The sequence below is a fragment of the Apis mellifera genome, linkage group LG9 (assembly GCF_003254395.2).
Source record: "Apis mellifera strain DH4 linkage group LG9, Amel_HAv3.1, whole genome shotgun sequence".
NCBI lineage: Eukaryota > Metazoa > Arthropoda > Insecta > Hymenoptera > Apidae > Apis > Apis mellifera.
Genome location: NC_037646.1, coordinates 11,372,346 through 11,386,654, shown reverse-complemented (window position 1 = coordinate 11,386,654; position 14,309 = coordinate 11,372,346). Strand labels below are relative to the sequence as shown.

Sequence of the window (14,309 nt, the reverse complement as noted above, 5' to 3'; positions counted from 1 at the left end):
ATAAAACCTAATTTACAGCAGTTATAATACTAATGTTATGTAATAATTTACGCTCGTCGAGATATACAGTCCACTTGAATTTTAGAATATAATAAAATTTTGACATAATTCATATTCTCCTGGACAATTTTTTGTTTTTATGTAGGCCAATATCAAGACGTGTGCAATTATATTTTGACAAATTCGTTGTTTTTTAATCGAACATTCCTATTATTACATTTTTTATTCATATAAAATGCGGACTATATTTCTTGATAACTTAATTTATTGCAATTTGATGAATGCTATTTATAATTCGTACTTTTTAATTCTTTTTTAATTAAGTCAAATTAATTTGCAACAGTTTTGTCTTTAATGTAACATTTAAGAAAATAAATTTATAAAAATATGAAACAATTCATTTTTTTGAATATTTAAATTATTATAATTTTAATCTATATATTATATTTAATATTGTTAAATATATTAAAAGTTGAATTATTTCTCGACGAACTTCAAAAGATTGTAAATGCAACATCATAACTTCTTTCTTCACTTCCTCCTATAAATGTAATTTTACAAATATTTCACTTTTATTTTTAAAATTTAAATTTTCCTATTTAAATAAACAAAAAAGATGAAATGCTTTTATCTGGTCTTTTAAATAACAATTCTTTTTTTTTCTTAAAATAATAAAACATTTTTTTTAATATAAATATATTTTTGTAAGAATCAAAAAACCTTTGTTCATTAAAATGATAATTTTTTTTCCCTAGTATAATAAAATGTTTTTTTTTTAAATATAAACATATTTTTTTTTTAAACTTAAAAAAACTTATTATATTTACAAATCTTACATATGATTCAGAGAAATCAAGAGAGAAAAGTTACAGTTACAGTATTAATTCAATATATTAAAAAATGTTAATAAATCCAAAAATCACAACATCATATAAACATTTTTTTAAGAAATTATGATTTTAAAGTATATTTAAATACAAGTCAATTTCTATAAAATAATTTTATCATTATTTTTAACAAAATTAAAAATTATCTAAGAAAATTTCCTTAATAGAATATTTTTATTAGAACATATCAATTATTATCCAACGCAAAATAAGTTACTTACTGTTAAAAATGTGTGACTAGTACAGTCGTGTTTGTATCAATGCTTACACCTGATTACGCTTTGTTTTTGAAAAGACAGAAATTTCCTTCAATATTTGATCAGAAGTAGCACCACTTGCCAAGAATAGCATCTTTTATAGCCGATATATATTGCGCAGGAACCCAATATATCCAATATCTCGAAGCTTCAGTCGTGCCTAGTTGTATAGCCTAAAATTTAAAAAAATATTTATGTAAATCATTTGCTTTTATATTAATATTTCAGAAATTAATAAAATATTAATATTATTAGAAATTAATAAAAATTAATAAAACTCAAGCTTAATATTTCAAGTAGATAGAACAATTTATATAATGTAATTCAGAAATTATGAAATTGACAGACCATAATATGGTATTCTGGATGATCATGTATTGGTTCACTGTGTACACCTTTTATGGAATTCATAGGTATTTTATCTGTTCTTTCTTTTGTACCAATCCAAAGCTGATCTTGTTCCAATTTAAATGTTAATCTAACTTTACCACCAGATTTATTTAACATGCCAGCCAATGGAAATTCTGGTAGTGGTTCCTAGAATTAAAAATAATTAAATTAATTATAATACAATACTAATAATTAATTTAATAATATAGACATAAAAATTATTTTTATTATATTTTAATTAATATAAATAAATCTTACCTTACTATCTAATATACCAGGCATCACATCATCTGGCATACCTTTATCTAATACTTTCCTATGCATTTTCTGTTGAGATAAAGGTTCCTTATTTGTAGTGGAAGCTGCTTCATCTGATAAATCCTGCTTTGTTGGAATTGAAATGGCTAATACATCATCTAATTTTGATCCTACTACCATAACTTTGGCACCTTAAAATTATTATTATAATAAAAAATGTATATTAAAAATCAATTTTTTAAATTTTTTAAGAATAAAATTTTGTCATATTATAAAAATTACCTTTTGTGACACCCAAACTTCTTAATGTTTGTTCATCTTTGGCTAATCCTTTAATCATAACTTTTTGCATAGCTTGAGGCACAGATATGATGTTTTGAAGATGAGCCTTTAATTCTGCCACTGTACCATCAAGTGGAAAATTTACATTAATCCTTTGCTTATTATAAATTACTTTGAAGTCTATATTCTCTTGGGGTGGATCTTGCGAGGTAGTTGCAATATTACTATCTGTTTTTTGTATATCTTGAATCTCATATTTTGATGTTGAATCTTTTGTTTCTATCAATAAATTTTCATTAGAATTTGTGTTTGATACTAATTCAGTATAAGAAGTTGAGTTACAAGAGTTGTCGTTGCTTTCACTTTTTGCAGCATCTATAAAATATGAAACATTTAATGTATTTCAAATATATATTTACATTATTATATCAAATATAATATAATTTCATGTAAATAAAAATACAGTTATTTTTAATAAAAATAATTAATAGATTATAAAAAAAAATAGAAATTCAAAAATCGTGCAAATTATAAAAGAAAAAATTTTATGAATGAGAAGGTTATGTTTAGAATGACACATATTAATGAAAAAACAGGAAAAACACAAATTATTAATAAAATTAATAGATGTCGAATACTATATTTTTTAAACGATTTAAAACTAAATTTATAAAAAGTTCTATGAAAATAATGATTATTTTCACGAAACTAATTCAATATATACAATTGCTCACTGTAATATTTTATAATATAATTTTTTCGGAAAGTAGATATTAATTATACTTAAAATAATTAAAAACAAATATAAAAAACAATGATGAAAGATATTTATTGAATAAAAATTATTAATAAAAACACGAAAATCGTCAAGTTAGCACGTACCGACGTACTCCATGATGAACTGTATTTCATTGACCAATCAAACTATTGCAGAATCCGTTGCAGTTCCTGCCATTCGTATTTACTCTGATCTTTGGAATGACTTTCAAATTTTCAAATATGTTCTAAAAATGTAAAACGAAACTACTTTCTTTATTTAAATTTAGCTTCAATTTAATATAATATAATAAAATCTTTATTTTTTATCATTTAAATGTCATCAGGAATTTTTTAATTATATATATAAAAAGATAATTGTATATAAGGGTGTTAATATAATCCGTTAATATTAGAACTCATCTTTAGAGAGTTGATTTTAAAAACCAAAACAAATATAAAAACTGATATATGTAAATAAGTACAAAAATATCAGTTTTAAGATTTATTTATTAAATTACAAGAAATTGAAATTTGCGTTAGATAAAGCGAGACAGATAGATCAAGTAATTTTATTTTCGTCACATTGCCACTTCTCTATCTCTGTTTTACTTTATTTAACACAAAAATTGTTTATAATTTAATAAATAATTTTTAATTGACATTTTTATATATCAATATTTTTATTTGTGATTTTTTTTTATTATTTTTATGATTTCTAAAAACCTATTATATTAATGAATATTTTAATGTTTTGTATATAAAAATGTATATAAAATATAAATATAGTAAATATGTATTAAAAAAATATATTTTTAATTGTTCTTTAAGAATATTTAGTTTAATAGATAATTTTAATTATAAATTTCAATAGAAGATTTATTATTCAAATTTATTGTGATCATAATTATGAATAAATAAATAAATTCTCAAATTTTTTTTTAATATTTGATTTATTTTTTTAAGAAATTAATAATTATTTGATTATTTCAGGTAAAAATAAAATTTCATATATTTTTTTATTTTATTAATTTTTACCATAAATTTTGAAATATTATGTAATTATTTTAAATCCTCTATATCCAATATATACTTAAATATTTTTTTTTGAAACAATATTAGATGACATTAATGTATATAAGTTAAATTTTTGTTTTTATAGATTTTGTTTTGTTACAATAAGTACGACAAAAAAAATTTTCATTAACAACAAATGTTTATTTTTATTTTATTTTTTAATCTAATTTCCTTAATACATATTACTTAAAAGTCTTATAATTTTTTATATTAGATATTAATTAAAATATACTATTCTATTTAAAAATCTTTATTTTTGATATTACAAAATAAAAAAAAATTTTATCTATAAAATGATAAAATAGATAATTTTAATTACCAATAATCGGTATATTTGATAAATTTTAAATTGTAAATTATGATGTAAGGTGGCGTAATAATCAGAAATCGCCATCTTGTGCACCACATGACCTCGTTGCCGTGTCCCGTGACCAGCTCACGTGAATTTTGACAAATTCAAACGTTTTTGGTAGAAAAAAAAATGGATATTTTGGAGCAGCATCTCGAACAACAGGATGTCAGGTAGTGTTTATGTTAAATATCGACTGGCTGATAATGCGAACACCTATCCCTCCTGTTTCGCTCGAGGTCTCCTCAAGGTCATCACGTAGTGCACAGTGCGCACTTACAAGACTTAGGACAACGGTCGTGGAAGTAATAGGCATAGACGTAACTCTAAAGATAATTTACATATCCATTCTTCAATGTACTTATGTTTGTTTTACAGTACTGTTAACGCAAAGGATGACGGTGGCACAGGAATTGTTATTGAAGAAGCGGAAATCGTAGACTGCGAAGGTAAATATATTTTTGTCATGAACATTTAGAAATATATTTTTCAAAATTGTTAATTTACATATGATTGAAAATTAATTATATTTATTAATTATTATAAATATATAATTTGAAATATGAATTTTTTATAGGAGAAACTGTTGCAGAAGATGGAATGCGTTATCAAGAAGCACTTGCATATAGAGTAGTTCAAGTAAATGGAACTACTGCTGGCAATGAAATAGAACTGCCAGTCACTCAACCAGGAAATAACACTGTACAGGTCCTGACATCCCCATTAAATGGCCAGTTTTATGTTATTGGAAATGCCAATGATGTTTTCACGACTGCACAAACTTCTAGATCATTGGTTCCTAGAACTACTACTTTACAAATAGAAACACCAAGGAATTGTACCACTGTATTAAAGAAGGTAAATATTTTATTTATTTTTTAAAAAAATTTTGAAAATCTCTTTTAACTGATATGTAATATTTTAGAGAGATGATAGAAGAAGAGCCACTCATAATGAAGTTGAACGTCGACGAAGAGATAAAATAAATAATTGGATTGCAAAATTAGGAAAAATTATTCCTGAATGCAATGCAGCTGCAAATGGGAGTGGTAGCGGTAGTGGTGAAGGAAAAGCAAATTATGAAACTCAGGTAGTAAACTAAGATATTAAATTTATGATTTTAAAAATACACATATAAGGATAGTAATATTTTATGGATTTCTTGTGCAGAGCAAAGGAGGAATTTTGTCAAAAGCCTGTGAATATATAACAGAATTAAGAGCAGCCAATCAGGGATTGGGTCAATGTTTACGTGATAATGAAAAACTACGGCAAGAAATAACTGCTTTGAAACAACTGGTTGCGCAATTGAAACGTGAGAATCTTCAACTCAGATCACAAATCTCGCCCTCTACAGGAACGAACGTTGACGTTTGAATCCTTAAAGTTGTTAGTTTATAATACATTGCTTTTTTTTGTAAATATTAGGATACATGACCTGATCGATGATTAAAAAAAATATTTCCTCTTTGATTTCATGGAAGCCGAAATTTCATTATACTATTACACAAATTTTTTGAAATATCGATCCTAATGGTATGGTCATAATTACCGTCATAACTTTGTATATCTTTACGCTACTCTAGATTTTTAAATAACGTGATGTGAATATAGCATCATTTGTTTTACACCAAATTATATTTGTTTTTTGATTAAATAATTTGATCAAATATTGAAATGTTATAATCTTAATATATTCATGAATACACTATGGGTGACAATTTATAATTATCGAATAATGTCAATGAAGTTGCATCTATTCGTTCGTTGCATAAAACTTATGAAAAAAAATTTTATTTTTATGTATGCATGAGTGCGTTGGATCGAATTACCTCGTGTATCTTGAACGAGCCAAGGCTGTGAATATTAAACATTGATTTGAATTTTTCGGATGTGCAATTTTAAATGAACTAATTAAAGTTAATTTAAAAAAAAAAAGAAAATAGACAAAACGATTTATTACAGTACAATTATGATGCAAAGTATGACGACTGAATCTTTACAAATATCATTATCAAATATTTTTTATTTTTAATACTGTTTTCAGAAATATAGAATGCATATTTCGCAAAAAAAAAAAATAATCTAGGAACTGAGAATGTAAAATAGATTAATCGTACACGTATAAATGTGTATATATATTTATATATGTATATATACATGTGTGTGTACATATGCATATACGAACACATATAGCAATAAACATATTTTTTTCAATCCATGATTCTAAACGCTATGAAAATGCGTTGGAATAAATGAAAAAATTAAATATTGATTTGTAATATATCGTTAATGTACATACCGCGAAGGTTATTGTTATATTATATTATTATTATTATTATTATTATTATAATTATTATTAAAATGAAATTTATCGAAATATCAGTATTTTTATTTAACCATTAACAATTTTAAATAAAATTTGATCTTTTTATGCGTAATATTTATTCGTTTTTTACATATGATACAATGGAAATGTCGAAGTTATTGGAACACTGTTTCTTTTTAACGATAAAAGATCTTGCATTTTAATAGTTTTAACACTTTGACACTTTTTTTTTAAACTTTTAGACCATATTTCAACGTTTAAAATAACATCTACTTTTACGTAACGTTTGTAACCGCCACTTAACACGTTTACATAATACACTATTATAATACAATATTTAATACTCTTTAATTCCATTCCTTTGTAAAAAGCTACCACATCAGCCCATGCTACAACGAAGTAAAAAGCAATTACTTTCTTCTTTTCAAGAGAATAACAATGTATGGATGAATGGGAAGCTTCTTACGATATTTTTACTTTAACTTTGCATACATACAAAAATTTTTTCATAAAAAGGAATCTATTTATCTGTATAAACAGATTCTTCCATGATTGAATTCCATTCGCGGAAAATTAAATAATCGGAAGCTTAACTCGCCAGACATCGCATCATTTATCCCAACAATTTAAAATAATTACATATAGATTCATTCCATATATGAATTAACTCATTATAGTACTTAATATATAAATGTTTGCTGAAATTGGAAATACATTTAAGGATGTCCTACAACTTTATTGTATATATTGACTTAACATCACGAATGATTTTTTTGTTTAAACATTAGATTTATACATATAATTTATAATAGATTTTATATTTGTAATTTTTTTTATATACAATTTTTTAATAATTCTTGAAAATTAATATAACTGTTTAATGTAATATAATTACAAATGTTATATTTTGCTCCAGTAAATCCAGGACATCCTTAAATATGACCAGCATAAGATTCCTGAACATAGAGAACTTAATTTATATAAATGTTTGAAAATTAATCTTCTAAATTTCTAAATGCCTGTTGAATATCTTCATGTAATTGATCAAAATCAGCTCTGATTTTTGCTTCACCGTCTTGTACTGGATCCTAAAACAACAACAACAAAAAAAAACATAATTTACATTATAGATTTTAAAATGAAGAAATAAAATTATTCTAAGAACAATGTTTACCTTGAATTTCATAGAACTCAATTGATAAAGAATATTGTACATGCTATCTTTAATGACATTCCATGTTATTTTATTATCTGATTGTGCCGTAGATTCAACTGCATGTCTTGCCATATCATAAAATGCGATCATGTTTCGTAACATTCCAACAGTTTTATAAAATGGACAAAAACGATCATATGGCGAATAACTGTATAATAAATAAAAATAGAATTTAATATATATGATCAAAAATAATAATATAATCATAGTGAAAAAATAATTTATACCTGTTTTGTTGCAAAAAATCATCTTTTAAGAGTTTCGCAACTTCTAAAGTAATTTTATCTGTCTCCGCAAGAGAAGCTTTACCGACTAATTGTACAATTTCTGATAAATCTTCTTCTTCCTGTAAGATTTCCTTTACTTTCGTTCTCAAAGGAACGAATTCTGCAAAATTTTTGTCGTAGAAATCATCTAAAGCTCGAAGATATTTACTGTATGAAATAAGCCAATTAATTGATGGAAAGTGTTTACGTTGTGCAAGTTTTTTATCAAGACCCCAGAACACCTAAACAATAGATAGAAAAAATAATAATGTAAAACAAAAATAAATATTAATTCAATTAGTACCTGTACAATACCCAAGGTTGCACTAGTAACAGGATCAGAGAAATCACCACCTGGTGGTGATACAGCACCTACAATACTGACGGAACCTTCTCGATCGGGATTACCTAAACATTTCACTCTGCAAACAATATATAATGTTTTCAGTAATATAATCAATTAATATATATGCATATAAAATAAATTAAAATTACCTTCCTGCACGTTCATAGAAGCTAGCTAAACGAGCCCCAAGATAAGCGGGATATCCGGAATCAGCAGGCATTTCAGCTAATCGACCAGAAATTTCACGAAGTGCTTCTGCCCAACGAGATGTTGAATCGGCCATCATAGATACATTATAACCCATATCTCTGAAGTATTCTGATAGAGTAATACCTGTAACATATAATTATGAATACATATACAATCGAATCGAAAAATGAAATATATTATATCATAATTGTATTGCTTTTTTTTTATTAAGTGTATATATATATATACATATATACCTGTGTAAATAGATGCTTCACGAGCTGCTACAGGCATATTTGAAGTATTAGCGACTAAAGCTGTACGCTTCATGATAGATTCAGTGATACCATCAATTTCCACTGTTAATTTAGGAAAATCGCGTAATACTTCAGACATTTCATTACCACGTTCCCCACAACCAACATAAATAATAACATCAGAATTTGAATATTTTGATAAAGCTTGAGAAATTACAGTTTTGCCACAACCAAAAGCACCAGGAATGGCTGTAGTACCACCTTGAACGCATCTACAATTTTAATATTATAAGTATCTCTTATATTATATGTATCTCATTATATATATATATATATATATATATATATATATATTTATATAAACAAAATAAATTCTTACGGAAAAAGTGAATCTAATACTCGTTGACCAGTAAGTAAAGGATGATTAGCTGGTAATTTTTCAGTGACTGGACGAGGTTGTCTTACAGGCCATACCTATATATATAAAACCGTATTATTATATGAATATAATAATATCAAAAATTATTTACATACCTGAAGCATAGTATATTTGTGCCTCTCACCATCAAATTCTGTTTCCAGAATAACATCCTATAAAATAAAAAATGTATATTGTGATATATGTATATATCAGATATATAATTAAAATAATTAAATCAAATTTATTAATTTATAACTTACAGATACTGTATAATTGCCAGCAGGTGCAATATAAGTCACAGTTCCCTTACTTTTTGGAGGTAAAATCATTTTATGTTTCACTAATGTATTCTCATAGACTACACCAAATAAATCTCCACCAGTGATGTGGCTTCCATTTTTAATATTAGATGGATTAAATTCCCAAGCAGCAGTTCTTGATAATGCTGGTACATTAATACCCTTTGGGATGTAAATAGAGTTTGTAAGCTCATTGATATCTTTCAATGGTCTTTGAATACCATCAAAGATACTGCCAAGAATACCAGGTCCAAGTTCTACAGATAATGGCTTTCCAGTACGTAAAACTGGATCACCCACAGTTACACCACTAGTTTCTTCATATACCTATACCAATATATAAATATATATGTTATAATAATATAATAATAATATAATTTAATATATATATTATTATACTTATATACTTTCAAAATATATAAAAAATCATATTATACCTGTATAGTAGCCATATCACCTTCTAAACGAATTATTTCTCCAACTAGTTCATAATATCCTACTCTAACCAACTCATACATAGCTGATCCTGACATTTGTTCAGCTGTAACCACTATAAGAAAATAAAAAAGAAATTATTTATTAAATCAAAAATATAAATTCAGTAAATTAAAAAAATATATATTATAAACTAACCAGGACCAGATACAGCATATACATAACCAAATTTGGTTTCTCTCTCCTCATTACTAATTTTGAGTAAGCCTTGGCTCGTCATTGTGAATTGTTATTTAAGTAAAACCAACAAATAGCTGAAAATAATTTATAATTATAAAATATAAAAAAAGTTATGATGTACAAAGAGAAACATTTAATAGAACAAAAGTTAAATTAACATTAATTTAACAATTAACTTCTGATTATATGTAAAAAAAAAAAAAATACAATAAAATGCAAAATATATATGTTAATCATTCCAGGAAAATGTAAGTTTTGATATAAAAACAATCCTAAAGAATAATATTCAATTCTAATGAATAATAGAAAGGTATAATTATGATTGATGCCACTTCAGTCTGACATCTAATTAATAGCAATTCATTGCACACTAACAAAAATATGACAAAACGAACATAAAAAAATAACGATCGTGGACAATGTATTTTGAATTGAATGTTCTTACACGCGGTCTAAGTCAATTACGGTCAAAATCGGTGAGAAAGTCGATGTCAGCTAATATATCCATTCATCATAAAATTCACGTGAGCAGTTCATTTAAAAAGTAGGCGTAGCCCTTTAAGCCCGCGAGACGTCTGCTCGCTTAATATAATGTCGAATCCAATCAAGATATTACCATAGAAATAGAATGGCTTAACTCATTTTTTGAATAAATATATATAAAATCGATGATTCCGTGTAATTGTAGACAACGAGTAAAACGCATAAATTCTTATGGTGATCGAAAAACGATGGCGCATTCAAACTGGCACGATCGATACTATACGCGCCAGTCTTTTTTGTAAAAATCTCTGGTTTCCTCTATATAGTACGAAATCGTTATAATTGCTTTGACTATATAATTAATTAAGATGAAATAACATAATCTATAATCAATGAAATAGATGACAATAAGAAACTTACGAAACGAGAAACGAATCGAAGTAAGTCCAGTCTACAATAGCAAGTCAATCTTTACAATCGAGCTTGCTATCACAAGACAGGTCAGCTGACTGAAAGATGTGTTCGTTTTCAATTATTTGGCTCCGTATCTCAATTAAAGCAGTATTTTCAAGTAAGCGAAATTTTTTATCTTATATCATCCTTAATTTAATATAGGCGATTTTTCATAAATATTTTATAAAATGTTAAATTATGAATAAAATTAAGTAGAATATAAAGACCAATTTATTTAATTTTTATTAAAAAAAATGTTGTCTATCTTTTCAAAATAAATTAGTTTCAATTTTAAAAAATAATAATTAAATATAGAAGCATAATATTTAAATATATATTAAATATATATATATTTATTGCGATTATACTATAGTATATATAGATGTATATACACTATATACATGTATGTATACATATATATATATAATATATAATTAGATAAAGTTAGAAACAATTGAATAAATTGTTTCAATTAATAGACATTTATATAGCGCAATAATTATAAATGTGTAAATAAATATTTATATATTTATGTATTTATTCATTTTTAAATAGTTTTAATGAAAGTTAAAATAAAAATTAAAATTAAAAACTGTCAAGGTAAATTAAATTTTATTACTTTATATATATATTTCTTTTTAAATATTTTTCAATTTCCTGAAATTTTTTTGCATAAAATTTCTTTTCAATAAATTTTAATTAATTATAAAAGAAAAAATTTATAATATAATTTTCCAATTTCTCTTCCTCTTCCTCTCCCTCTCCTTCTTTTCTTTCTTTCTCTGAATTTTAATATTTCGTTTAAAATGGTAGAAAGTTAAATGGTAGATAGTTATGTAACCTAGGAAACAATGAATTTGACTTTGGATCGTTAGTACAGTGAAGTATCACTATGTAAGTTTGTATTCGTTTAGTACAGAGTATTTCAAATATAAAATTGCTTGTACGAAGAATTGATATATATCAGTTATATTATCATCATTTTGTTATTATTTATAATATTCTTTTATTATTTGTAGAATTGAATTTTAACAAATAGTTAAAATTTCTATTTTGATTATCACTTAATGGATGTTTATTGTTTAAATATCTAAGTGAAAAGAAAATATTTAATTCTCTAATAATACATATCAAGAAATTACAAGAATCATGGATATCGAGAAATTACAAGAATTTATGGAATTGGTTGGTCGATTGAAAGTAAGTTATTGCAATCTTTTAAAATAAATCCATCATTTGATGATTTATGATCAATTTTTAAAAAATTGTTTAAATGTTGTATAATAAACGAATGTTAAATATTTTCTATTGATTTTTATTTAATTAAATATGAAATTCAAACATTATTATATTTTTATATTTTATCTATTATATGTTATTATTTTTTAGGTTAATTATCATTTCTTTTTATTTTTTTTTAATTAATTAAAATTCTTTATGTCTTAATATATATTATATTAAATATATATTATATATTTTACATATTTATTAATTATTTTAGCATATGAAAAGAACAGGATGGGTTCTTAAAAATGTTTCTGATCCAGAAACAATTGCAGGTCATATGTATAGGATGGCTATGTTTTCTTTCTTGGTAGATAATGAAAATTTAGATAAAGTCAAGTATGAAATATCATTTATATTATATGGATAAAATATATATATTAATAGAGTTCTCGTTAATATCTATTAATTATTATTTTATCTATTATAGAGTTATTTTTTTAAAGATCTTATTTATTTATAGATTTTATTACTAAATTTATTACAGAATTATGCAAATGGCTTTAATACATGATTTAGCTGAATGTATTGTAGGTGATATAACACCTTCTTGTGGTATTCCATCTGAAATTAAGCATAAATTAGAAGATGAAGCTATGGAAGATATTTGCAAACTTCTTGGAGATAGAGGACCTATGATATTGGAAATATTTCGAGTATGAAATTGATATATGTTTATATATACATATACAGAAGATTATAATTTACATTTTTTTTATAATTAAATTATTTTTATTTTTTATTTATAGGAATATGAAAAACAAGAATCCCCGGAAGCAAAATATGTTAAAGATTTAGACAGATTAGATCTAATTATGCAAGCATATGAATATGAAAAAAGAGATAATATTCCTGGAAAATTAGAAGAATTTTTTACTACTACAAGCGGCAAGATAAGGCATCCTTTTATTCAAAAATTAGCATCTGAAATTATTGCAAGAAGACAAGCTTTATGTTGTAATTTAACTACATCAGTATAACTGACTTTGTATTTATGTTTAAAAAAAAAAAAAAATCATCAATTTTATTATTATATTTAATAGTTACAAAAAAATATTTATTTTCACAGAGAATAAAGATAATTATGCCTTATAAACACATGAAAAAGTAAAGTAAATTAGTATATTTTACATAATATTTTTTTTATTTTCTGTGAAAATAGTGTATAAATAAAGTAATCAAATTAATTTAATAATAATATCTATAGTAATATTTAATACTTAATTTATAATATTATTATTAATATAATATTAAATTATTATTAATACTAATATTTAATATTTTTAAATTTTATAATTTCTTGCATACATTTTATTTTTTAAAATAATATTTAATTCCATATATAAATAATAATTTTATATAAATAAACATCGACTTTTTATAAATGTTTTAAAAAATTATTTAAGTTTATTATAATATTAAGAAGATAGTTCATTATTAAGTTATTTATTATTAATTAAAATTACAGATTAATTTGTTTGATTTTATAATTTTGGATTATAATTATAAAATATTTAAAAATTAAATTTATTATTGCATATTTATGAAAACTATAATTTTTATGCAAAAATAATATTTAAGAAAAAAATTTAATTGTGGATAATATTTAAACAATTCTACAATTAACAATTACTAATAATTTTTTGAACTTTTTCTATTTTTATAACACAATTTTTTAAATAATATGTATATATGTATAAATACATAAACATTTTTTCAATATAACATTTTTTCACTTATAAAAAAGTTATACAATAAACATATAATCAAAAAATATATATTTTTTTTTTAAATTGAAAATACATTTTTTTATAAAAATAAAAAAATCTTAATTT

The 14,309-nt window shown here is 23.7% G+C and overlaps 4 protein-coding genes across 8 annotated transcripts; 2 read left to right on the top strand and 2 right to left on the bottom strand.

The window, feature by feature from the left end:
* Positions 1–329: 329 nt before the first annotated feature.
* On the bottom strand, positions 330–3,239 carry LOC552499 (ubiquitin domain-containing protein UBFD1). Of its 2 annotated transcripts, XR_003305371.1 has the most exons (6): positions 2,957–3,239; positions 2,075–2,449; positions 1,793–1,983; positions 1,493–1,681; positions 1,109–1,317; positions 330–541 (listed from the first exon to the last, which is right to left on the bottom strand). XR_003305371.1 is itself a non-coding variant. In XM_624874.5 (5 exons), the coding sequence occupies exons 1-5, from the start codon at positions 2,967–2,969 to the stop codon at positions 1,207–1,209; spliced, it is 879 nt and encodes a 292-aa protein (XP_624877.1). In that variant the 5' UTR covers positions 2,970–3,239; the 3' UTR covers positions 660–1,206. The 2 variants fall into 2 exon arrangements, 1 of the variants encoding a protein (XP_624877.1); XM_624874.5 differs by lacking the exon at positions 330–541 and having other exon boundaries at positions 660–1,317.
* A 1,045-nt stretch (positions 3,240–4,284) lies between these two features.
* Positions 4,285–6,337, top strand: LOC551264 (upstream stimulatory factor 1). 2 transcript variants are annotated; one of them, XM_623655.6, is made up of 5 exons: positions 4,285–4,429; positions 4,635–4,705; positions 4,834–5,114; positions 5,182–5,346; positions 5,427–6,337. In XM_623655.6, the coding sequence occupies exons 1-5, from the start codon at positions 4,389–4,391 to the stop codon at positions 5,631–5,633; spliced, it is 765 nt and encodes a 254-aa protein (XP_623658.1). In that variant the 5' UTR covers positions 4,285–4,388; the 3' UTR covers positions 5,634–6,337. The 2 variants fall into 2 exon arrangements, with proteins under 2 accessions (XP_623658.1, XP_006567475.1); XM_006567412.3 differs by having other exon boundaries at positions 4,289–4,561.
* A 340-nt stretch (positions 6,338–6,677) lies between these two features.
* Positions 6,678–11,294, bottom strand: LOC551093 (V-type proton ATPase catalytic subunit A). 2 transcript variants are annotated; one of them, XM_016914035.2, is made up of 13 exons: positions 11,158–11,221; positions 10,700–11,055; positions 10,213–10,328; positions 10,017–10,129; positions 9,541–9,906; positions 9,394–9,450; positions 9,239–9,333; positions 8,860–9,131; positions 8,563–8,746; positions 8,372–8,489; positions 8,029–8,309; positions 7,760–7,949; positions 7,429–7,673 (listed from the first exon to the last, which is right to left on the bottom strand). In XM_016914035.2, exons 3-13 carry the CDS (start codon positions 10,292–10,294, stop codon positions 7,581–7,583), a joined length of 1,851 nt encoding a protein of 616 aa, XP_016769524.1. In that variant the 5' UTR covers positions 10,295–10,328; positions 10,700–11,055; positions 11,158–11,221; the 3' UTR covers positions 7,429–7,580. The 2 variants fall into 2 exon arrangements, with proteins under 2 accessions (XP_623495.1, XP_016769524.1); XM_623492.6 differs by lacking the exon at positions 10,700–11,055 and having other exon boundaries at positions 6,678–7,673; positions 11,158–11,294.
* Positions 11,295–11,965: 671 nt separating this feature from the next.
* Positions 11,966–13,499, top strand: LOC552514 (HD domain-containing protein 2). Of its 2 annotated transcripts, XM_624890.5 has the most exons (5): positions 11,966–12,084; positions 12,210–12,390; positions 12,692–12,813; positions 12,962–13,130; positions 13,224–13,499. In XM_624890.5, the coding sequence occupies exons 2-5, from the start codon at positions 12,340–12,342 to the stop codon at positions 13,452–13,454; spliced, it is 573 nt and encodes a 190-aa protein (XP_624893.1). In that variant the 5' UTR covers positions 11,966–12,084; positions 12,210–12,339; the 3' UTR covers positions 13,455–13,499. The 2 variants fall into 2 exon arrangements, with proteins under 2 accessions (XP_624893.1, XP_006567478.1); XM_006567415.3 differs by lacking the exon at positions 12,210–12,390 and having other exon boundaries at positions 11,985–12,084.
* The last annotated feature ends 810 nt before the right edge of the window (positions 13,500–14,309 follow it).